The 24,865-nt window shown below is 38.0% G+C and overlaps 1 protein-coding gene across 1 annotated transcript in view; it reads left to right on the top strand.

Moving 5' to 3' along the window:
* Positions 1–19,702, top strand: part of pparg (peroxisome proliferator-activated receptor gamma) — a 55,889-nt gene extending 36,187 nt beyond the window's left edge. The window contains exons 4-7 of the mRNA XM_036559639.1: positions 53–191; positions 8,463–8,662; positions 15,256–15,739; positions 18,295–19,702. Coding sequence (XP_036415532.1) covers positions 53–191; positions 8,463–8,662; positions 15,256–15,739; positions 18,295–18,542 — 1,071 coding nt within the window. The 3' untranslated portion in view covers positions 18,543–19,702. The remainder of the gene's footprint in view (positions 1–52; positions 192–8,462; positions 8,663–15,255; positions 15,740–18,294) is intronic.
* Positions 19,703–24,865: the final 5,163 nt, after the last annotated feature.

The following is a 24,865-nucleotide window of genomic DNA, read 5'->3' as shown; positions in this document are numbered from 1 at the left end:
CACACTGAAGAGGTCAAGAAATCCTTCCTAACACCTCTCTTTTTGTTCTCAGGGATTCTTTCGCCGAACAATTCGCCTAAAGCTAGTCTACGACCACTGCGACCTCCACTGCCGCATCCACAAGAAGAGCCGCAACAAGTGCCAGTACTGCCGCTTCCAGAAGTGCCTGATGGTGGGCATGTCACACAATGGTAAGACCCCTCTTCTACACACCCGTCTCGGGACAAAAACACCAGACTGGCCAGTTATCAATCGTGCTAACTGCTGACTTCCGTGCACCACTAGTTTCCATTGAGCTTTAACAACTTTAGCATTTTTCGTCTGATCTCTCCCTTTAAAGTGCAGTCTGGGAAAGGCCCTGCTGTTTCAGAGAAAACTGTTTCTGGTCGAGCTGCTAAAGGCAGACACTCTTCATATGGCTGTACCACTGAGGCAGCAGCATCTTGGCCTGCTTGCTTTTGTTGCTTCCTCTTTGCGGTCTCTACCTGCATCGTATGTGGCATTGCTGTCAGAAAGTGCAGAGCACTCAAACGTGCACTGCCACATGACTGAGAAACAACTTCCCTTGAAATGTAACACCCACATTCGCACCCTCTGCAACCTCAAAACAAAGCCTATCTCAGCGCTATCATGGTTTCATTAATTCTTCCATCAAAACCACCATCAGTTAATACAAAACTAGTACAGTGTAAAGTACATTACAGCCTAAAACTACCATTTACTGTCATTTGTCATGTTGTTTAATAATCTGTAGTGCAGCTTTACATCACTCAGCCTTATTGATTTGACAGAATTCACAAATGTGGAGAATTTACAGTCTTTTTCTCTCTTTTTTGTTCTCACACTACAGTACCCAGCATGCTTCACACAAATGTTCATACAACCGCTGAATTATCCGTCACTGCGATAAAGAAATCTGACTACTACCCACTGATTCAGAAGCCGGTAAAGACAGATGTGATTTTCAGCTTCCTGTCAAGAAATCTTTGTTAGTTTGCTTCCTTCTACATTAGCCAGCTAGTGGGAAACAACATTTCAAACAGTCTGTCCCCACAAATTACCCCCTAAAGCAACTGTAGTTTTTCAAAAACATACATGCAAACTCAACACCTTTTGGAGAAACTCACCATTTTGAATGATGAATATGCCAGGCTGCCAAAAATTATCTTTTATTTGCCAAGATATCATTTAGTGCATTCACATGAATCATGTACTTTTATTTTTATTGGCCAATCAGAATAAAGGCGACATTACCAAAACGTAAAAAGAGGGCCACGTGTTGCGAGTGGTGAAGTTGGTTTTCGCTTGTTCAGATTTTTTTTTCCGATGGCTTTGGAACAGTGTAAAAATGATCACTGTTTGCGACCAATCAAGTACATTCGTTTTTGTCTGTAGACAAAACTGCAGCAAGAGCTTAGCAACTTAGCTACTTTTGTACATGTGGGCCTTTTTGACCTTCATTTGTTGAACAAACGATTTTTAACTAGTAAGTCAAAATTGACATTACTTTTTGCATAGCTGTTGAACTCCACAGCAATTACAGCAGAATTGCAGCAGGATTTCTATGTTAAAATCACTGCAGTGTTCTCCCAGGTATGACGCTGGTGCCCCCAGGGTATTGGTTTCTGAATTTGTAACCCTTTAAACTGAATTTTCATGTATGCAAAACTTTCTCTCGCCTTCAAGATATATCATCATAGGTGGTTTTCCTAGACTTTAAACTGGAAAATCTCGCTCTTGAGATTATTGCGGCACCACTGAAGGATCTGAGCAGGCCTGTTTACAACAGGCAGGCAGCAGTTTAACTCTTCATCATAATCATTATGAGTAGACGTTTTATTTCCTTGGCCTTTTTGTATTTACAGTTTTAACAAAGCTTGGAGGTCTTCGCAGCTGGTTGTTCACTATTCTCTATAAATAGATTTGGGATGTCATCACATTAACATGTAAAATCTTTTTTTTTTCTGTCTGGAAGCTTTCTTTACATTCACTCAGGGCATCTTGCAGTCTAATAAACCCTGCTGAAATAGCACTGTTGCAATAGTATGTAAAGAATTACGGAAGTTTTGGTGTGAAGTGTCTGCCATTGCTGGGCAGCTTCCAAAATATCTACGTGATGCCACAAGACAATTAAATGGCTGCGTACAACACCTACGCCCTTTCACTCTGTCATTATATCTATAAATAAGGAACTGATATTCTAATTGTTATGAAAAAATGCTGCTGCTGCTCTGTTTTGGGAGTTAGATCACCTTTCAGTTCTTATTAGGACTTTGCCACAAACTCTTTTCTCTTTTTTCACAGTCACTTTCCCTCAGATCAACAAGTGAACAAGTGTACATGTCTTCCATTGTATCACATGGTTAGGAAAATACGTACGATTGGCATAGAATCATTCCTCAAAGGAATAGAACAACACAAAATCAATATTCAGTAATCATTATCAATATTGCATTATACAGTTTTCTCCTTACCTCAAATGTAGTGAACCAGCAAGGACAAGTTTGCTTCTTTAGTTTTGCACTATGTGGCTGCAAGGCCAGTGTAGCTAATAATAAAGTAATGAAAGTTTATGCCCCATCAATTAGCATTGTGTTAACTGCATGCCTAAATATCACACTTGCCGCAAACCATGCTGGGCTGTGAAATTGTTGAATAGACTTGGTTATGTGGTCCCTGACCCTGACACAAAAATACGCTGCATAGCTAAAAACAGTAGTTGCAGCTATTATAAAGCCAGAGTTTTCTTCATACTTATACTGCACTGTATACAGTATTGTCTATTTCATAATTTATACAATATTATATTGTCTAGTATGTCATGTTTGGTATAGTATTTTGGGGCACACCCCTAAATTTCACATTCAGACTGGGGTTCAGCCTGGGCCAGCTCATCTTTCTGTACTAGTAAGAGTCCTTGGGCAAGACTCCTTACGCTACATTTGCTACCTCTATATCCTGATTAAATTATAAGTCACTCTGGTTGAGATCACCAGAGCAAGGTATTCCCACATGTAAACATATCTGAACTTTTGAACATGTGTTATGTAAGATCGTACATTAATACCACATTTATTGTACCTAGCATAGATTGTTTTAGAAACGCGGCTGTTGAGCTGCACTGGTTGAATGTGCTTAGGGGAGACTTGGGACGGGGACACTGTGCCATTTCTGCAGGCGGATATGATGCCTGTACAAAAAGCCATTATGGTGTTTAGGACATCCTCATATCGCAGCCTCAGGTTTCAGGCATCAGACAAAACACCTTTGGGTTTAGAGTAACATTGTCATGGCTCTTGTACAGCTTAACATCGGCGGCTACAAACACCACGACTTTAGATGGTAAAGTTTCGTAAGTCTGTTCTTTAGATTAATTACAACTTCCAAATTAAAGATAACAATTTACTACAACCTCAGTTTATTTGATGGATTTTAAGCCTCAATTTACGCGCTATGGTTGTGTGTGCTCTCATGTCCACTTCAGTGTTGGGGACTGTCTCAAAATGACCGGGAGAAAACGAGAACACTTTGTGGAAATAAATAATAAAGGGTAAAGCAAATAAAAGAAAGACGCATCACACATATCTATTTTCCACACAATTATCCAAATAAGAGGATTCTGTTACTGGCATAGGCTTCTGCCAAATACCATAAATGTAGTAATATGTTTTATTTTATATAGTGCATTTCTCACACCCATAAACGTTTTACTTAATAAAATGCCATTATATAAGCAGCATGAACATAAACAATGAGAAAAAAGACCAAAACAAAAACTAAAGCCCTAAAAAATATAAATATAAATAACTTATTTGTCTTTATTATATTGTCCTTTTTTATATATATAACAATATGTCATTTGGTGTAAGAAACCAGAAATTCTACTTAGCTACATTAACCTCATAGCTCTAACTAAACTAACAAAAGACAATTCAGATTAACTGCATTTGTGGCATCTCTACTTTTTTAAAGGTCCTGTTATCATGGAGAACTAATTTTTTTGTTGCATGTAAACACTGTTAAAATTTCAGAACATCCGATTCACTTCCCAGTACATACGGTCCATATATGGAAACTAGGCTGCAAAACTGTTGCGAAAACCAATGCATTTACATATACCTGCTTATATTCAGGCTGCAGCAGTTTAGCCCTGCCCACTCACGCAGAAGTTAGAAGCAGTGTTTCAGCCTAGATTGCTTTTTCAATCAGGAGGTCATTTATATCTGCACAGTAGCAAGAACAGCCTGTTTGAGAAAGAAAATGGTCATGTAAAAATATTGTTTTGACTGGTGAATATTGACTGTTTTTGATACATAAAACCGCACAAATGTTGTAGGCGGAACTAAACTACAAAAAAAAGTAGGATATGAGTTTAATCACTTGTTAGGTTCACTCCAACTCCAGCATTAACCTCTTTAATGGCCTAAAGTTTTATTACACACTTTTATAAGCTAAGAATAGCTCATTCAGTTTGCATTGAGGTTCCTGTAGTTACTGAATAATAAGCATTAGTATGTAAAAAGCCTGGGAAATTCAGGGGTTAAAAAAGAGCCTTCAGTTCATTACAGTAAATGTACAAGTCATGCTACATTTTCATGTGCTGCTGGGAACATGATACGTGCCACTTTGAGTTTTCAAGTATTTCTCTTTAACCTTCAGGCAGAACCAGACTGCTCTTCAGGCATCTTGAGTTACGCCATGCTGAAGCTGTTTCTAGCAGTTGATTGCAGGTGTTGCTCTGCAAGCGGCAGGGTCATCAGAGTTTGTCTTTATCAGCCCTGCTGGCCTCTGATTGGCTGCCTTTGTTTTCCCTCCTCTCTCGCCTTCGCGTGCTCCCCCGCCCTCTGGCTTTTCACGCAGGCTCGCGCTGGTTGGGTGAAATCTCGTCAGGCTTAAGCCTGCTTTCTTTTTTATCAATGATTCATGAAGGCGCAGAGCCGGCCGCCACAAATGCGCCATGTCACTGCTCCTGGCTCCCTGCCAAGGTGTACAGTAGGAGCGAGGCAGAGAGGCGTGCGCAGGGTTTACAAAAGGTGTGATGGATATGATGGCTCACTATTAATCAAAACAGTTTTGCAACAAGTCAAGGCATATGCGAGAAAGCGACGTTGACGTCCCTTCCTTTGGAGAAAGGGAAAAAAATGTTAGATAAGTTTCGCTGCCTTGTTGGCTTAAAGGCACCACCGTGGGCTTGACGCTTCACACGTCATCTTTTCAAACGTTTCCTACCCCCTAGTCAAATACTCAGGATCGAGTGTGGGAGAGGACCCAAATTACAGGCTTTTAACGTTTGCATGCACCAGCCATGTTTGTACATGTAAATGTGCAGAGAAAAAGAACTGTTTAAAGGAGCCCTGTTATTGTCATCATTTTGTAACGGACAAAATTTGATAATGAGCAATAACAATAATTATAGTAATGATGTAATCTATAATGCGATAATATAATATTTATGTTTATGTAATATTTAGATCAGGGGTGTCAAACTCAACCACTAAAAGGGGCATATTAAGGAATCTCAACAAGTCTGTGGGCCAGCTGTGTTTTTATTAGATTTTTACTTAACATTTTGCCGTGACCCCAACTGGCCATTGTTTGTTCAAAATTCACCAAGACTACAACAGCAAAAACAGGCACTGAATACTTGAACGATTCAAAAAACATTTTAAGTAAAAACAGTTGTTTTATATAAAGCAATGGACTGCCTTAGCTGCAGATCATTGTTAAACCTCTTTAAATGTCCCCAGTGTACAGTTTTTTTTGTTTTTGTGGTGCTGTCCCATAGATCGTTGTAGGGGAGGAGGTGGGAGCACACATTACGTTGCAGTGCATACTGGGAGCTGTAGTGCAGCTCATGGTGAAATGGGCTAATATTAACAGAAAATTAAAATAATTTTGCTGGCCAAAAAGGATTGTGCCACGGGCCTGACTTGGCCCTGCAAACAAAACAAATTAGAAAATAAAAAAGAAAAATAAATAAGAAAATAAAATGGACGAGCTTGTCCAGTAGAAGGATGCCAACACACCATATTGACAGTTTTGGTTTCTGACCAAATTAACACAGAGAACCACTGGATGTTACCAGCGTCACATGCTGTCTGTTCAGAATATAGTTACTGTAAATTAATAAAGGGCCCTTATCCTACATTTACATTCTTACATTATTTTTCCCCTGGAGGTGTACTTCTAACATTTGTGTGGGTTTATGTACCAAAACAGTCATAATTCACTTTTAAATGACGATTTTTCAGCCTTACAATTGAACACTCTGTTTTTGTTGCCTTGTTTTTAAGACTGATATATCACTGCTGTCGGAACAAAACCTTGTATCTCCATTTTTGTCCATTTTCAGTTTGTGTCATAATTTGAAAATGCCTGTTGCTGTTTACGCTGTGTGTAAATTTCACAATGAATGCACCAAAAAAATGGAATGAAATGACTTGGAAAAACGTTTGGTTCCACTGAGTTATCATTTTGGACATACAAGGTTTTGTTCCGAAAACAGCGACATGTAAACAAGCTCAGTTTTGATTCCTGTACTGTGTCTTGTTTAAAAAGCAGTCCAGGCTGAAACTCTCCTGATAATGGATGGGCAGAGCTAAACTGCTGTAGGCTGAAAAGGCAGCGGATGTGGGGATATGTGTTGGTTTTCATGACATCACAGAAAAAGTGAATTCAAAACAGGCTGTTTAGTTTATTTAATTATGAACTTGAGTTTGGATCACGATTATATTGTTTAGTGCAATAATTCTGAGGAAGCGTTTGTCTAAATTTACGAAAAATGAATAGAAAAACTGCTACAAATTGGCATTTTTGTCAAGCAGAGGAAATAGGAGGTGAAAAAAGATGTGTCCATTAGATTTTTGTATCGTCGCTGTTGGAACTAAATTTTGTATCTCCAGTAATGTCACTTTACAGGAGAAGGAAAAAGTCTCAACTTTCAATGTAATTTAATGCAAGTTTGTCTTTTTGGACCATTTCTGTTGGTCTGTTCATCACATATTGCTGCTGTTGGAGCCTCATATCTCCAAAATAGTAACTTACATGAGAAGGAAAAAACAGACTTTAAACAAACAAACAAACTTTAAATCTAAGTGAGTGGGACCAGACATTTTTCCAAGCAATTTCAGGCAATTTATTTTGGTCCGTTCACTATGAAATTTGCACACAATATAAAGGGCAACTGGTACTTTCAAATGATGTCTAAAACTGGAAAATGACAAAAGTGTAGATAAGGTTTTGTTCCAACTGCAGCGATATATCACAGCTGTTTTTGATTTAAGTTGTATACAAATTGAAAAACGGGAAGCACAAAGTTTTGTTCCTACACTGAATTGACACTAAAATGAACAAAAGGGCAGGGAGGTCCTCATACACATATTATAACACAGTTTTAACAGAATTAAGGATTATTTTAGCACCAGATTCTTAAGGTTATTGATATTATCTTCAATTCTAGACATTAAAGCGGTATTCCCACATCTTAATTATATCAAATGATATTTACCATTAACTTAAAACGAGAGTTTCTCCAAAGTTATCAGGTCCTTAATCAGGGTCACTCACAGTTTCTATGAATCACAATATCCTTCTTTTTCAGCATTTAATCATAATAGCTGTCCTTGTTAGCATCAGCAAGAGCTGAACACTGCCTTTATGGAACGGGATGTTTTAATGTAGTTTCCTAATTTGAATTATTATAATTTTGTTTGTAAATTATCATCATCAGTGAACTCTTACTAATGCTACACTTCAAAGGGAAACTCACCTGCTGATTACCTGACTACCTTCTACAAGTGTCAGTGAGGCGGCTTGTCTTTCATTCATTATGTCAGCGTGACACCCCCTCCCGCTCTATGTTACACAAAAAAAAATAAAATTCGACCTCCTTTCTTTTCCCTTTGAACATATCAGCCTGAAACGGTGCGTGAGTTTCAGTGCTGCAGGATGATAAAGCGGAGATTAGCGAAGTGTTGCGTCGGCAGGTCCGTTCAATTGGAGCCTATATAAACTTGGTCCGCCTGATAGTGAGTCAGAAGGTAATCATGTGACACAGTATGTTCTCACCTTAATGAAATCCTCTATGATTCAATGGTCATTGCACAAGTTCTGTGACTATGCAGTTTGGTCTGTGGTACTGCTTATGTACACTTACATGGATGACATCACTCATCGAAATTAACTTACAGTGGTGGTTTCTGTGGTGACCTTGGACTAAAAAAGTATTTTCAACTATTGGAAGCCCCTGTAGGAGCTGAATTTATCTGTATCCAGGAAACAGACTCAGGTCATAGTGACATCCATCAACATACCCACGCACTTAAAAAACAAACTCCCTATTTTTTCACATCCCACCCACTTATCCCCAGAGTGAACATATTACAAGTGACCGTGAACATGCTGGATTTTGGGATTTTCTTGGGGGTTTTTGAATGTTTTTGGCATCTTTCCTTTTTTCCCAGCCATTCGCTTTGGCCGCATGCCCCAGGCAGAGAAGGAGAAGCTCTTGGCCGAGTTCTCCACTGATATGGACCACATACACCCCGAGGCGGCCGACCTGAGGTCCCTCGCCAAGCAGCTCTACGATTCCTATCTTAAGAACTTCCCCCTGACCAAAGCCAAGGCCAGGGCTATCCTCTCAGGGAAGACCAGCGACAATGCAGTGAGTTGGAGGATTTTTTTATGCTGTTTGTCTCTGTACTGCACTTTCCTGTGGAAGAAAAATCCCAAAACGTGAATTTGCAGCTGGCTTATAAACTGAATAAGCCATGAAAAATATGGAGGGAGCTAGTGTTACTAACAGTGAATGAAAGCAAATGACCATCAATTAGCATTATGCAAGTGGTGGTGGCTTTCGGCTAATCCGTGGCTTTCATTTATCGTTGGCCATGTTAGCATGTATGTTTAAGCTTTTCCGTTAAATAAGCTTTATGTAAGTCTGTTTGAAATTCCTACGAAGCCCCTAAGAAGCCATGGTTTAAGAAAAAAAGTGATGACGTTGCATTTCTTCGCAAATATTTTATGTTCCCTCACAATAATTTTGCATTCTCTTGCAAATGCAGTGAATTTTTGCATGGGACAGCAAAACGCTAACAAAATATTTTGCAAGAGAATGCAATGCAATTGCAAATTTTTTCTTTTTCTGCAAAGGCACTGTAGGGGCTCCGTAAATTGTAGCTAAAAAAAAGTTTCATATAAATAATTGTGGTTAACGTCATTTTAAAGTACAAGCCTAAGCAGCTAAACAGAATCATGTGTAGAGCCACCCAAACTCACATTTCTCTAGAGCAAAGATTCCCCTAGACCCAGTTAAAAGTTAAAACCTGGTGTTTTCATAACTTATGGAAGGGAATTTGTTTCCTGCCTCCTTTCATTTATATGTATTTATTTTGAGCCAGCTAATAAAAAAAGTATCCATTTCACATTCTGGTTGTTGTGATACAATAATTGTGTAAAAACTAACACTGTGAAAAACAATGGCCAATTAAAGTAACTGCAATCATCTCAGATAATTGAGACAATTATGTAGTAATTGTAACGGGCCTCCTTGTAATTGGTGAATAATAAATAACTGAATAATAGGCCTGGGCTCACGGGGGTCATTCAGCGAACCCTTTGTTAATCAATAATATTCAGTACATTAAGAAAGGTTTTGCTGCAGATAATGCAGGTATATGAATAGTTATGTGCCCTAGTTATCTGAACATTTGCAGAAGCGTTAGGAACAGAATGCTTCAGGCAGATGAAAGGCAGAAATTCAGGTTTCTAACACATGCTGGTCTTATGACTACAACTGCACTTACTTGAACTCCTGTGCTATTCGAGTTATCAGTTCCATTAGCAACCAAATGACGAAGATATCTGATTGTTGATGGTATGAAACCTTAGACCCACTGTGTGAGTTTAACCTTTAGAGGTCAGGAGTATTACCATCATTTATTTTTTAGATGTAATTACCTGTTGAAATTATTAATTGGGGTGTAACGATTCACAAAATACAACATATTCCTTAGGTTAACATGTTAATTTTACATTTTTCAGTTTAGTTTAGTTTGGCACAGCAGAGTTTTGCCTGATTCATTCAGACTGATTTCTTAGCAGCGTAGAAATATAAACAAAAGCTGTGCTTTATTTATAATCTAACAAAATTAAATATGAGAGAAAAAACAGGATATATCGTCTCAGCTTAACGACCGCAGCACTGAATTGTTAAGCTGTGTTCTTCCAGTTCCACTGACTGAGAAGGGTGACGTGTATAGATGAGTGAAAATGGCATTGCAGCCACGAGCTAACACTGTATCAACATCAGCAAGCTAATACCTTAGCTATCTAACATATTAGCCACAAAGTAATAAAAAACTTAAACTGAGATCTTAATTTACTCCGGTCTGTTGAATATATTGTTTGATGCCTTGTGCATATTGAATCGAGGGCCTTGTCTTGAACAGTACAGTGCGATGCACGTATTGTACCACAGTTAGCCTAGTTCCTCGCAGTGTGATTGGCTGAGAGGCGTGCCATGAGTACCACTACCTTCCATTAATGAATGAATGAATATCACTTCGTCTTGTTGGCCTGTAATACAGCAACGGAAACTAAGCATTAAAAAGAAACAGCCACAACTTTATTGCACCTGCCAAGCCTGCCGTAAAGACTTGTAACGACAGCAACTGACGCAAGTGAGCAGCACACGCAAGGCTGTTTCTATTTTTGACACTTTTTTATCTGATTACATTCTTACTGCAATATTATAACAAAATTATCTCTTTTCTGCTCTTTTTTCTGCTTTTTCCGTTAGAGATACAGTCTTTATATATTAGAGTACATACAGCAGAAATACAGAATAAAAATATTGCTTCATGCTTCTCTGGAAAGAAACGTTACCAAGGCTGTTGGACGGCTGTTTTGACTAGCATGAACCAAGATATGGTCCAAATGATACCGAACATCTGGTTGCCTCGAGAATGCGGAAATATTTATGAAGGCCCAGGCAGCAGAACTGCAGTGCTATAAAGCTTAGGAGGAAAGATATAGACAACTCTTGAGGTAATGCCAGAACATGTTCTTGCCAATGTATTTCCAAACAGTAGACTTGGCTCAGGTCAAGTTCTCCCTCAGAAAATAACTTGTATTGTAACTGGCTCCAGTATAAATCCATTTATCTTTTTAGGACAATTCCTAATTGAGATTTATTTGCTTTTTATAAAACAATGCAGGCATGTCCACTCCTGCAAGCATTTATACAGCACGGTCAGTCCAAAGGTGTTTGGCTTAAGATGAAATATGTCACCTTGGGATTTCAGATAATTGGAATGTGTTTTCTATCCTAATACAAGAGTAAACACCCGGGGAAGATTTGCCTAGAATCCCAGACATCGTGTTAACAACTACTCCACTCCTTGAATATGGCCGCCTGCTTCTATTTCAGGTTATAACCCTCTCATAATTCGGTAGGTGATGACAGAGAAAGGACATAGTGTAGCTGTTGTAACAAAACCTCACATGTAAGAAATGGCAACTTTTTAAAGGAAAAGGAAAGAACATTCTTAACTTTATGTATGTTAGTATAACTACATTTATGAACTTAAGTCATTTTAGACTATATTTGTTGTTCTGATGCAGGGTAGCTGGTGATTTTAAATGGTGTAAAATATGAAAACTTTTAAAAATGTACAGGGTTGGCAGAAGTAAGAGTAAAATACTGCATTTCCTGAAGGTCTGTATATATAACTATATATATGTCATTAAAGCAAAAGGGAGACGTACTGTACCAGGTTCCAAGAAGTTCTGCTTTTTCCTTAGAAATGCTAAATTAAGGGTTAGGATAAGGTTGTGGGTAAAGTTGGGTAAGGTTAGGTTTCGTGTAAGGGAAGTAACATATTAACATTACGTCTACTTAATGTAAGTAATGTATCAACAGAACATCTACAAGATATTTACTTTAGTGTATTCAGATGCTTCACTACTGCTTCTTCACTGATATACTGTCGATGTGTTACTGATAATCTGTTAAAAGTTTATTAATCATCTTCAAAGGACCGCTCCAAATAAAGTGTTACCAATGATCTTTTTTCTTTTTATGCCAGTGGCAGCTTGAAGTGCTTTACAGACAAGTGAAAAAGCTTAACAGTAAAAGAAGAAACTATGAAACTGTGATAGGAATGGAAATGGAAACTGAAAAACCGCTCATCATCAGCATAACTATGAAAATTGATATCATGTTTCCTAGTGACATCACCTAGAGGTAGCATTTACAAAGAAAAGCCAAGGCCCTAAAACTGAACCTTGTGGCACTCCACAGGAAATGTGAAGTTCTTTTGATGAATGATTTCCCAGTGAAACCAAGATTTGTCTTTTTATTAAATATGGTTTAAACCATTCCAAAACTGTACCTGACAGGCCTACCCAGTATTCAAGATGGTGAATTACAATTTTGTAAAGAAACGGTGTCAAAGGCTGCACTAAGATCCAGTAGGACCAGAATAGAAGGATTTTGTGCATCAGCACTGAGCCTGAGGTCATTCACAATGCAAACCAGTGCTGTCTCAGTACTACGGTTAAAGCAAAAAACTGATTGAAACTGCTCACACAACTTGTTTGATATTAGATACACTTTAATTTGAAAACAACTTTTTCTGAGACTTAAAAAAGGTGTAAAATTGGTTTAAAAGTGTCTGGAAAAGCACCTGTTTACAGAGAACAGTTTACAGGAGTTCTAAGACATCATTTTGAACACAGTCAAAAACCCTCGTGAGGAGTTAAGTAGAAGAAGGGTCAAGATCACACGTGGATGAACTTAATTTGTTTATAACACTTCTAATAATTGATAACAGAGAAAGAGGTCATCACTGATGTAGGTAGCTTATCAGGAAGGTTGTAGGAGCTTGTTTCAGTCGGCTGAGCTACGCTCTGTCTTACCAAGGCATTTTTATTTTGAAAATGAATTGCAAATATTGTACATTTTAGAAGATGAATCACCATGAGACACACTAGCTGACAAGTTAGAGTTAATTAGTCTATGGTGAAAAAAAGGACTTTGGTACTGTCTTTATGTTTTTTCAATACACTACAGAGGTGTGATTGGATATTTTCATAGCTTCATTGTAGGAGGAGATCTGCTCTTTGAAAGTATAATTTTCATTTCCAGTTTTATGACAGTAAGCTAGGGTATTTTTTCATTCATCCACAGGAGTACGCAAGTTTTTCTCTCATTTGACTGGAGCGAGAGTGCCAAAAGTTTAGTTTAATCTAGCGTTAAGATCAGATACCAGCTCATTACAGGAGGGAGTTAGACCTGTATTTGATGCACTATTGTAAATATTCTTAAACTTCTCAACAATTTCTGAATAAATATAACACTTTTTCAAATAATTTTCCTGAACTTCTGTATTGGCTTGAAGGAATATACAGAATAATCTGTTATGAAAACAGAAATAAGGGCCACATTTGTGTTTAAACCTTTAGTGTTTATCAGACACAGGAAGTGACCTAGCTTGTGGGTAGGGCTGCCCACGTGTTGCTTTATGTCAAATGTCTCTAGATAGTAATCTAATGAATTTTGCTGTCTGATGGATTATCAATATGAAGGTTAAAAACCCCAGAGAAGAATTTCATCATAGCTGTATAATTTGTAATTTATTTGTTCATCCCAGCAAAACAAATCTACATCTAATATTTTACAGTTAAATTTGTGACAATTTCATTAAGCAGTTTTATCTAATTTTTATAAATTTCTCAATTGATTTCACTACATTGAAGTCATTAACCTACATCTTACTATAGATACGTTTCTCAGTAGCATTTCCAAAGTGGCTCTAGTCTCATACCAATTTTATAACATGATGTCAGAGATCCTCTCTCAGGACGTTTTGCTTGTTCAGGTTTTCCAAAAGGTTTATGTGGGAGGACATTTTTGAGGTTGAAGTCATCAAGTTCTTTTTCAGTACATCTAAATGTACTGCCACAATTCCAAGTAGTCTCCACCCAGACCACTTTAACAGCACTGTTTTTGTTTGCTGAAGCATCTTTGTATCATTTAAGATGTTTTTTATTTCTTTAGAAATGATTAGCTGACTATTATCTTCATCTGTGATACAGGGTGAAGTGATGGTTTTCCCCCTTACCCCACATAAGTCAATCAGTCAAGACAAGTTTGGATGGAGTTTTAAGACTTATGTAGCTGATGTAGCTAAAAGCTTTTAGCCAGCCAAGTCACCACTGTGTAAACTGTGTGCCTAATCATCAAACCTTTCCTCAAATCACATTGCTAAGTAAACTCATATCGACTTGCGGTTTCTGACACTGTACAGCATATTTTAGCTGAAATAGCTAAAACAGCAGCTGTTACACAGTATCAGTGTGTCATACAGTGTGAGAAACCACATAAGTCTGTTCTGAAATTACCTAACAATTCAACATGGTTTGAGGCAAATGTGTGATGATTTTGGCATACAATTGGCACAATGCCAGTTTGTGAAGTATGAGCTTCCATTATTTTAGCTGCATTAGCCTCTTAGCTTCAATGCAAAACTAAAGAAGAAAACTTTGGACACCAAATGTGTCTGGTTGGCTACATTTGGGATAAGGGGAAAACTGTGCATCACTTTGACCAGGTTAAACTTTACCTTGTTACTAGGGCCTGTTTGATATATTTCTTGGCCGATAATGTTATCGCTGATAATTATCGCCTTTTTTAGGGGTGTCATTGGCAGAATTTGAATTTGCGATGTCCCATTAATAGAGCAAAATCTTCGACAGTTGTGAAACTGGGCAGCTCAATATGTTTAATTCTATGACAGTAATACATGCTGGTGAATCTGGGCTGAATATATAAAATGGATGCAAATCTAACCTTTAGCATGAAGATAACGTAACGTTTTTTATGAAGAGAACTAAAGAAAAAGAAAAATGGTGATGAACAGAAACCAAAAATGCAAATCAGCCTTGGTCGCTCCGCCTCCTTGGCTACAGTAGAGTAGAGCTTCTGTTTTTTAATTGAGTTTATGAAAGGTGACAATTGAGAACTGACAATCAGTCCATAAAGCACTAACAAAAACTATTAGAGTAGGAAATTAAAATCTCCAATATAAAATTATATTAGCTAATGTTATTGGTTATCAGAATTGTTAGCCCCTTAAAATGGGTATCTATATCGGCCACAAAACCTTCAGATTGGTCGGGCTCTAGTTATCACAAAAGCAAAATATCTGAACTGCTTAAAACTTAAATACCCTAATTCTTTCTTCTGTCTCATAGCCCTTCGTCATCCATGACATGAAGTCCCTGGTGGAGGGCGAGCAGTTCATCAACTGTCGGCAGCTTCCCCGACACGAGCAGCTTCGGGCCAACATGGGCGCGATGCAGTCAGAGCTGCACCGTGAGGTGGAGCTGCGATTCTTCCACAGCTGCCAGTCACGCTCGGCTGAGGCGGTCAGCGAGGTCACCGAGTTTGCCAAGAGCATCCCGGGCTTCGTGAACCTGGACCTGAACGACCAGGTGACGCTGCTCAAGTATGGGGTCATTGAGGTGCTCATCATCATGATGGCACCGCTCATGAACAAGGACGGCACGCTCATCTCATACGGCCAGATCTTCATGACCCGTGAGTTCCTCAAGAGCCTGCGCAAGCCCTTTGGAGAGATGATGGAGCCCAAGTTTGAGTTCTCCGTCAAGTTCAACATGCTGGAGCTGGACGACAGCGACATGGCGCTTTTCCTGGCCGTCATCATCCTCAGCGGAGGTGGGTCGTGGTTAGCAGGAACCAAATGTCAGCGCAGGTTTGGTGTGTGGTTAACCAGTGTTGCATGATATAAAAAACTAAGTGTCTGCAACTTTTTGGGATGTTTGTTTATTGAACTTTTCAAGCGCATTGGAGTAAACTAATAGTGGATTAGTAGGGCTGAGCAATATGGATAAAATGTCAGTTTGCAACATTTTGTGAATACAATATAACTTACATGTGACATGGTTAAAGATTGGCCTACCATATCTTGACTTATGTTTGTTGGATCATGTGCATGCCTTGATTTATACCAACAGCAACATCTCTGATTGGACTGCATAGATTAAAACAGTCAGGGCCTGATGTACTGAGGCTTTGCGCCAGTTTCAGGTGCAGTGTAGACTGGCGCATGATCCTAAATACGTTGTTTTTGAGTGGAGAGCATGGAAAATCAACAAAACGTCATTTGGCTGAGGATGTAGCTGTCTGAATAAAATCTTCCAACTCCAAATTCTAGAGGAGGAAAAAATGTTCCTAATATACATTGTAAGTTAATGAAAAAAAATATTTTTCGCATCTAGAAAAAAAATAGCCATGACATAGCAATGAACGACACCATAAATGAAATAAGTATAATCATCACTCATTGGTTGCTGGAAGTCACACGATGACAAGAAGTGAAAGCACATGACAGTCTGGGCAGGAGAAATGCAGTGGTCAGGTCAAACTTGCTGATTTTTTTCCTACAGATGGTCAGCCATGTGATCACCAATTGTGTAGTCACAGGAAAGACCAGTAAATGTTGACAGCATACTTTAGAGGATCTTTAAGGCGTATTCAAATGAAGCCACACACAGTTAACCATGTCTGAGGTTTATGAAGACTTTCAAAATGTCTTCTCAAAGGCAGTGTTTTGATTTTGAGTCAATATATCTAGTACACGTGGCTGATAGCATCTACTTCAAACTGTTTTTCTTTTCTTCTCAACTTCACCACAAGAGTATGACTCATTATATGGGCCTTTGCTTAGCTGTGATGAAATGAGCTCACACGCACTTGTATCATGACCATAACAGGCAGATTTATGTTTGGCTAACTGTGAACATTGATTGGGCATTATCATCGTATGTTGCCTCCTCATTAACAAGAGGTCTTCAAAACACCCGTGTGGTTATCGCTGAGATTTATTGGTCACCGTTTTGTGGCCATTTAATGACATCTTACCCTTGAACTTTGACTATTCAGATTGAGATATGTGAAAAATTAACCTTAACGGGGGAAACGCTTCTGTTAAAAATGAATAAAAGGAGAGAAGATATGAAAGAAAGCTGTGTAAATTACATTATGTGGGTGTTTCAATACATTCCTTTAAATTACAAACCCAAAGTAATGACCAGAAATGACTGTGAGGTGATGGAAGTGGACCTAGTCATGCACTGTAGACGTAAAAGTGCTTACGTTAATGAGGTAAATATGGGATGTAATCAGGCCAATCAGCAGTCTAGATAAGACTGACTACTTCACCATTGAAATTTGGCATTGAGTAACATTACTCTGTTGTATAGAAGTAATTTGTTCGGTAGCATAACAGTGTTGAACTGTGATATTCAGTCCTATGTGGGGCATTAGCAATAATTACAGCATAATAACAAAAATTATTATATACTGACATAGCTCAACAAAACTGTTAATGACATTAAAGCAATAACAAATATCAAATTTATAAGGATATTGGTATTGTATTGCAGCGTATCGTGTTGTATCGCTGTATTACGACTAGCATGTTAGCTTAGGCTATAATCTGTTAGCTTGCTGTTAACGTAATAGCTTGAGGCTAGATCATTAGATTGGGTCACTATAAAGCACAGCATTTGTTTCAAATATTGTACTTTTGTAAAGGTGAATGCTTTACATTCCCACAAAGTTAGTTTTCTACTACTACTAACTGTTTTTAGCTATGCTTCGTCTTTTAATGCACTTTTTGTAGATAACAGTATGTCGGTATGTTTGAGATACACTGTTTGAGGCGAGTGTGAGATGATTTAGACATTAGCCTCATACCTCCATATATAACCTGTTGCCGCTGTCCAAAAAAAACTTTACAGGAGAGGGAAAAAATGCTTTTACTTGTAATCCCTGAAAATCCCAGTCTTATTACATACTAAGGCGTATTATGCAGTAACTACAGGGACTTTGGTGCAAACTCTGACCTATTGTTAGATTATAGAAGTGTGTTATAAACTTTGGGCCTGCTGACAGGCTCTGGACATTTAAGGGCTTAAGGTAAGCAATTGTAACCTTTGTAGACCTTATTCTGAGCAATTCTGGAGAATTTCTGTTGGCCCATTCATTGTGAAATTTTCACATGGTGTAAAGTTTAGCCTCTGTGCTCAAAGGATGTAGAAAATTGAAAATCAGGAAAACTGGACATATCTGTTTTGGGGTTTTTAATTAGTTTGGACAAGGACGGTATGTGAAATATCAGAAAAGAAATGATTACATTTGATTTATTTCCAAAGACTTACATATACAGTCGGTCTGACTATCTCCTTTTGCTCTCTTGATCCCCACAGATCGCCCAGGATTGCTGAACGTGAAGCCTATTGAGGAGCTGCAGGAGAACGTTCTCCACTCCATGGAGCTGCACCTGAAGATGAACCACCCCGACTCCCTCCATCTCTTTGCCAAAGTGCTGCAGAAGATGACGGACCTGCGACAGCTGGTGGCCCACCACGTCCAGCTGATGCAGCTGATGAAAGAGTCAGAGATCGACCTGTGGTTACACCCACTGCTGCAAGAGATTATGAGGGACTTGTACTAGGCTGTGGTTTGGCTTCGTGAGCCAGAACGGTAGTGATCGTGCTTTGGTTTTAGTGCTGGGTTGTTGTTTTTTTCCTCTTTCTGTGAAGGAATTGAGCCTCCATTGACAGTGAGAGAAGAACTTAGTGTCATCCATTTGGCAGCCAGAACTTCTGAGATTAGTTGAAGAAGAGTCATCTAAGGTGAGCTAAACTGAATGGAGCTCTCTGAAATGGGATTCTTCTATAAAGGGAAAGCACATATCAGCACAAATGTATTCTATATTTAACCAAAAAAAACCAAAACGCACACATATTTGGAGGGCGCCGGCAGCAAACCTGGACATGTGAAATGGGAATTTCAAAGCAGTGCAGCTTAATTCATATCACTGTTTGCAGCAGACGAACTTTCTGAAAACTTTGATAAAAGAGATTTTTAAGAGTTATTCATGAAGATGTGATACTTAATCCTGTATCTTAAAGGGGAATTCCTCTGATTTTTAATTAAGATCATTTCTGCATAATTCAATAAACAAAGCCATTCAGAGTGGTTTGATGTTAAATGGTTCAATGTGAAGAAACCAGCTGTTTTTTCTTTTGTAGTGGTGGTGATAGGAACCAGGGGTCGCCTTGTCTACAACACAAATGTAGCCGTTTTATTTACTGTCCAAAACCAGCAGTGAACCTACACGTGTCTTCAGGAGGTTTATGTGTTTTATAGTTTCGTTTTTGGACCAAAACCTTCTCGAAACTATTGTAAAACAATACAAGACAGTGACTTTCTATAAGGGAGCTTTTAAAGGCTTCAGACATCTGGTTCCTATCACCACCACTGTGAAAAAGTCTGAATGACTTTGCTTACAGCTTAACCTTTTGATTATTCAGAAATGTAGAAAAGTCAGTGGAATTCCCCATTAAATTCTATGCAAAGTAGATAAAATAAGTGTTATCTGTGACAGCTGTGTACATACGAGAATGTCTTTCTTTTTTGCAGTTTTCATTGTTCTCAAAAAAAAAAAAATTATATTTCAGAGCTTTAATTTTTTGATTCTAAAACGCCTTTTTCGAAATGTATGTAAATACGACAGACAGATTTTTAAGGGCAGCCTCTGTCGGGGGTCTCATCATAGTTGTTTTACATTGAAAATGGTTAATAAAATGTAAATAAATATTTTCAAGATGTGCTTGTCCTGGCTGACTTCTTCTATTTGATGACTGCATGAGATGTCACATGTCTACTTAAGTCCACCCTCTCACTTCCCATGTTTTCTTCAATGGCTTCCTACTGAAGTGGAAGGGTACGTTCAGTCCCATTGCACGCAAAGCCGTTTCACAGGCATTACATCACTGCTTTATTGCGTGTTTTTTTAAAACACACCCAGTCGTGATTGCAAAATCTGAACTCCACTGCTCCCTGCAGTTGATGCATATCTCCAGCTCTTAAGATATCATTTCCAGCTGCAAGACGGACAAGGACATTTTTGGCACCTAGCAGAAGTTCTGGGAAATATTGTTTTATTGATTTCTAAACACAATGGCCACGCTAGGTAATACAGTAAGACTGTGAAATCTAATGAGGTTTTTATTGTTCTCCAGTGAAGGTTGGAGCTTATTTACAGAACATAAAGCCTTTTTGTTGAGTTTCTTTTGGGCCTTATAGAAGAGAACACACACACACACACACACACACAAACTCGCACACACACATATATCTCGCTGTTGTCGGAACAAAACCTATATCTCCAAAGTGGTACCTTTACAGGAGAAGGAAAAAACCTTCACTACTTTTAATGTAAGTCAATGAAAGCAGACATTTTTCCCAAGTCATTTTGGGCTGTTTCCTTTGGTCTTTTTTCTTCATGAAATTTATACACTATATATATTTATACATTATATATATTGTAAAGGGCATTTTTAAATTATGTCTGAAACTAAAAAACTCCAAAAACGGAGAAACAAGGTTTTGTCCAGACAGCAGCGATATATATGCATATGTACACATATAAATATGTGCTTTTAAGATATAATAAGTCTATTCGCTGAAAAAAACTTGTAGTAATTTTTTTTTTCACAAACACATTTTTTATGTAACATCCTTTATAGTGGACAACAGGACATTGCATAGTCATTATGTTGATATCATATTTCTTGTTTCCTTATCATCAATTTGTAATGCCTTCATTTTTAAATGTATAATTGTGGAGCTTTTCTAATGAACTGGCGGTACAAAAAATGAGGACCAAAAAGAAAAAAAAACATACAGTAATATTACGACAGTGTATTTAACTGCTAAGCTTACATGTTGTTGCTTCTAACCCAAACTGGATCAGGAGGGATGTGATGATCCTTTCATTTTGTCTGCCTTGGTCAATTTCCTTTCACCTGTGATACTATGAGCTTCATGTAAAAAACAGATTTAGTAAGTTCCAGTGTCCACCACAGAGGGCATCAAAAAAGTATACTGTTAGGTGGTAAGACTTTTATGCATATCAATAAAAATTGCTTTACAAACGAGCTAAAATGTTTTTCTAAACTGTATCAACTAAAGGCTTTAGAAACATCATAAATGCAAATTTCTTAACTACCCATTGCACCCACAAATTTGTGGTTGCTGAGATGCCAGCCATTTTGAAAAGGCAGAACCTCTGTTGCTAAAGACACACAAATGATGTATCATTGGAAAGACCAGGATGTCCTCTACATGACGCACCAGGTTTCACTGTAGCTTATATGGTCTTTGAAATATCCTATGGGGATGTATGTGATCTGCCGAAACTACTGCTTAACCTCCAATACATATCGACTACACTGTAAATATTCGTTGTTTTAACTTTAAAAAAGTTACAGGACTGCCTTAAAGGGCACACAGTCTGCATTTTTCATTTTTACATTTCATTTTTCCCCCCTGAGGTCCATGTGCATAACACTTGCGTGGTTTCATGCATCACAAACAATCCTAATTCATTTTCCAACCTTTCTTAATCCCTTGTGTTTTTAGGACTGAGATGTGTAAATGAGGTCTGTTCTGAGTTGCCCTGTTTTGTGCTTCATTCTGAAAAGCAATCCAGGCTGAAACACTCCATATAACTTCAGCATGAAGGTGTGGCGCTAAACTGCTGTAAGCTGAATGGGCGGATATATGTGACATCACAAAAACCATACATTCAAAACAGGCTTTTTTTGCAGCTTAGTTTACATATATGGACTGTATGGACTGGACAGTAAAGCTTGGACAGTGTTCAAACCCTTGAGACCTCTAAATGGTGAGGAAAATTCAGTTGACCATGAAAGAGGATCTTTAAATTTTTTTGTTAATTAAAATTCCAATAGTAAGTTAACACAGCAATAATGTGTCTTACTTTCTCTTGTTATTTTAAGTTAAATTAACTACAGCATTTAAGACAACCTAGTTTTTTAAGTGAAAACAAATTTTTTATAGTGTGTTTGTGGAACTATAGACCTCTGAATTTGTTGCCGATGACATGCCATATAAGGAAACTCTGAGTCTAGGCCACTGTTCTCAATGGGAAAAAATAGGGTTTTTTTTGTTTTGTTTTGTTTTGTTTGGAAAATCACTCTCATGCACACTGTGGTAAACAAAAATGTTCCAAAGTCTGTATGCTTTGTCCTATGAGGCCATTAAGGAGTCAAACTATTATTATTTCTACACGTTACAAGCAAGCTAACAAAGCTCTAGTGTGTTGAACTAAAGTTATGCGAAAGGCTAATACCACAACTATGCACAAATACATAACTATTAATACTATTATACAAAAACACTGGCTACTTAGATTGTAATCTACTACAACTAAGGTCTCTTGACTTCCACACTTGCTGGTTTGTGTGGGGCATTTTGGTGAGGTTGCTGTTCAGTTGACCCATCCATATTCTGCTTACTGATGTGTTCTTGTTTTGTAACTGTTGCCAAGCTGGACAAACTTCACAGAAAAAAAGTGCACAACCCAGTTAATGTCACAATATCTACATTTAGAGTTCAATATTAATTTCAGATTATGTTTATGTTGCATGTATGTGGAAAGTCCCACTGTTAGGATAGATTGGGTGCAGTTTATCGTTGTGTAATTAGCATTGTGGCAAACCTGCCTAGTTTCGGCTATGATGTCAGGGCACAGAGATTAAGCCTGATGTTGGAATCAGTGAATCACCATTGGAATTTTTTTTTCGATTAAGCTTAGGCTTAAAGAAATGATTCGGCAAAAAGGTCAAATTTACACAATTTGACACGTAACCCAGATGTCGTCAGTCAAAGAAGACGAAGTGGTGTCCAGATCTAGCTTCTTTAGTTTAACGCTGGAGCTAGGCTAATGTTGCTAGCAAACACTGGAAGTCAACAGTCATGCCAAAAAGAAAACTGGCTAATCAGGAGTTTCTCTGTGGTATCTGGGCAGATAAACTAAGTGAGCTCTCCTATTGGTTAGGACTTCAGAAGCTGAAGAAAAGTCCTAACATGTCAGATAAATCACCAGCATAATTAGGAAATTATGACAGAGAAATCAACCAATCACACTAATTTTGGCCAATTTCATAAAAAAACATCATTCTGTACTTTCTAGAGGTTCTAGATACATCAGTGACTGTGAATACCAGCAGCAGCCTAATCAATGGAGAAGGTTCTGGCTGCAAACATGCAGCCTTTTTTTTATTGTCGCAGTTATTCATAATAATTATACCACACATCACTACAACATACATCACTATTACACTAAACGGGTGAATTAAGAAATTATTTTAATCTCAAATAACAAAATTAAATTAAACAAATTAACAAAATAGATGAATAAAAATATTACAAAAATCATAATGACACTCAATCAGACATTGGGGGAATCAAAATATGTTGCAGAGCTCCACAGATCTGAGGAAAGTATTGCTCTTCTCATTGATCATTTTAAGGGACGTAATCCAGTGTTCAGTTTCTATTTTCAAAACTGACATTCTAGGAACTGAACTAGAAAATTTGTTTTTATGAATAAAATGCTTTGCAGATAAAATCATGAATAACATATTCAAGACAGTGTTCTGTCGGTTTGATGAGCAAAAACTGTGAACCAGCTACTGTTGGGCTACAATGAGTTACACTAAAAAGATTTTGGCTTTGTCATACTGATAATAATGGAATTAAAGAAAATGTTAATTTACAAAATAAAACCTACCACGATGATAAGACTTTATGTCGGGTCTATTTGCAGAAAAAAAAAACAGGCTACACCTGACACAATAAAATATATTAAATGGAATTCTCTAGCTATGTTATGTATGGAAAACGGATTAGGTGATGATATTGTTATTAAAATAGAAAAAGAAAACTATGATGATGATACTGTTTTAAACAGAAGCAGCCAAATGTTAACATACTGGTGGGCCGCTTCCGGCATTGTGGCAGAGTAAGCATGTGCATGTGACGTCACTGGGGCTGTATGTTTCTCAAACACTAGATGGCGCTCCTGAGCGAGTCCAACATAAATGGATTAATATGGAGCATTTGAGCAAAATCTAGCTCCACATCTCCCTCATTCATTTAGGACTCACATGCAGACGCCCTCTAGTGTTCTGGAGTCATGTTTTTTTATATAACGTGGGAAATAGGAAGAGGCCAGGCTCCTCATAAACCCATGTGGTGCCCAATCTCACATCCTCGTCCTGATCTTACCCCCCCTTGTTCCCAGCCACGATATTCACAGTGTTACTGGATGAATCATATATGTCACAGCCATCAATCAATAATTGTGGGATGAACCTCAAAGGCATAGGTAGATATGTATGTTCCTCACTTTTCGTAAACGTAAATATATTCGTAAACAAATGCAACAAAGCTAGAACACAACAATTAAAACAATGACACGTTTTGCAGTTAACTGCACTGGCTTGCATGATAATGAAAACATGCTAACTTGCTAACTCTGGCCAAGGGAAGTGAAAGCAGGACAGGGGTGTGAGATTGGGCTTTACACCGGCTCTAATGTCTGCAGCTCGGCTCCGCTGAATCAATGAGTTGTTAAAAAAAAGGAAAATGGTTCCGGCAGCAGTTCAGTACCAGAGTGTGCTACTAAAAAAAGAGTCACTGTGAAACAAATACAAGGTGACTTGCTAACACGCTAATACCTAAATATGCCAGGATGAGACTGCTGCACAGATTAAAGGAGAACAGAAAATTCAAATTTTTAAGTCTCATCAGAAAGTGTTCATGCAAATCGCCGTTAGCTTAGCACTAACAAATTACTAGAAACTTATAGGTAGGCTAGCAGACGTTTGCAGTATTGTTGAGTTGGGTTTTTTTGCTCATGTTTTGACCAAGTTTTGACATTTATGGCCCAAACTGAAGGAC

Source organism: Colossoma macropomum, unplaced genomic scaffold (assembly GCF_904425465.1).
Source record: "Colossoma macropomum unplaced genomic scaffold, Colossoma_macropomum, whole genome shotgun sequence".
In the NCBI taxonomy this organism is placed as follows: Eukaryota; Metazoa; Chordata; class Actinopteri; order Characiformes; family Serrasalmidae; genus Colossoma; species Colossoma macropomum.
The sequence above is the reverse complement of the archived record's forward strand: the minus strand, read 5'-3'. Positions and strand labels throughout refer to the sequence as shown.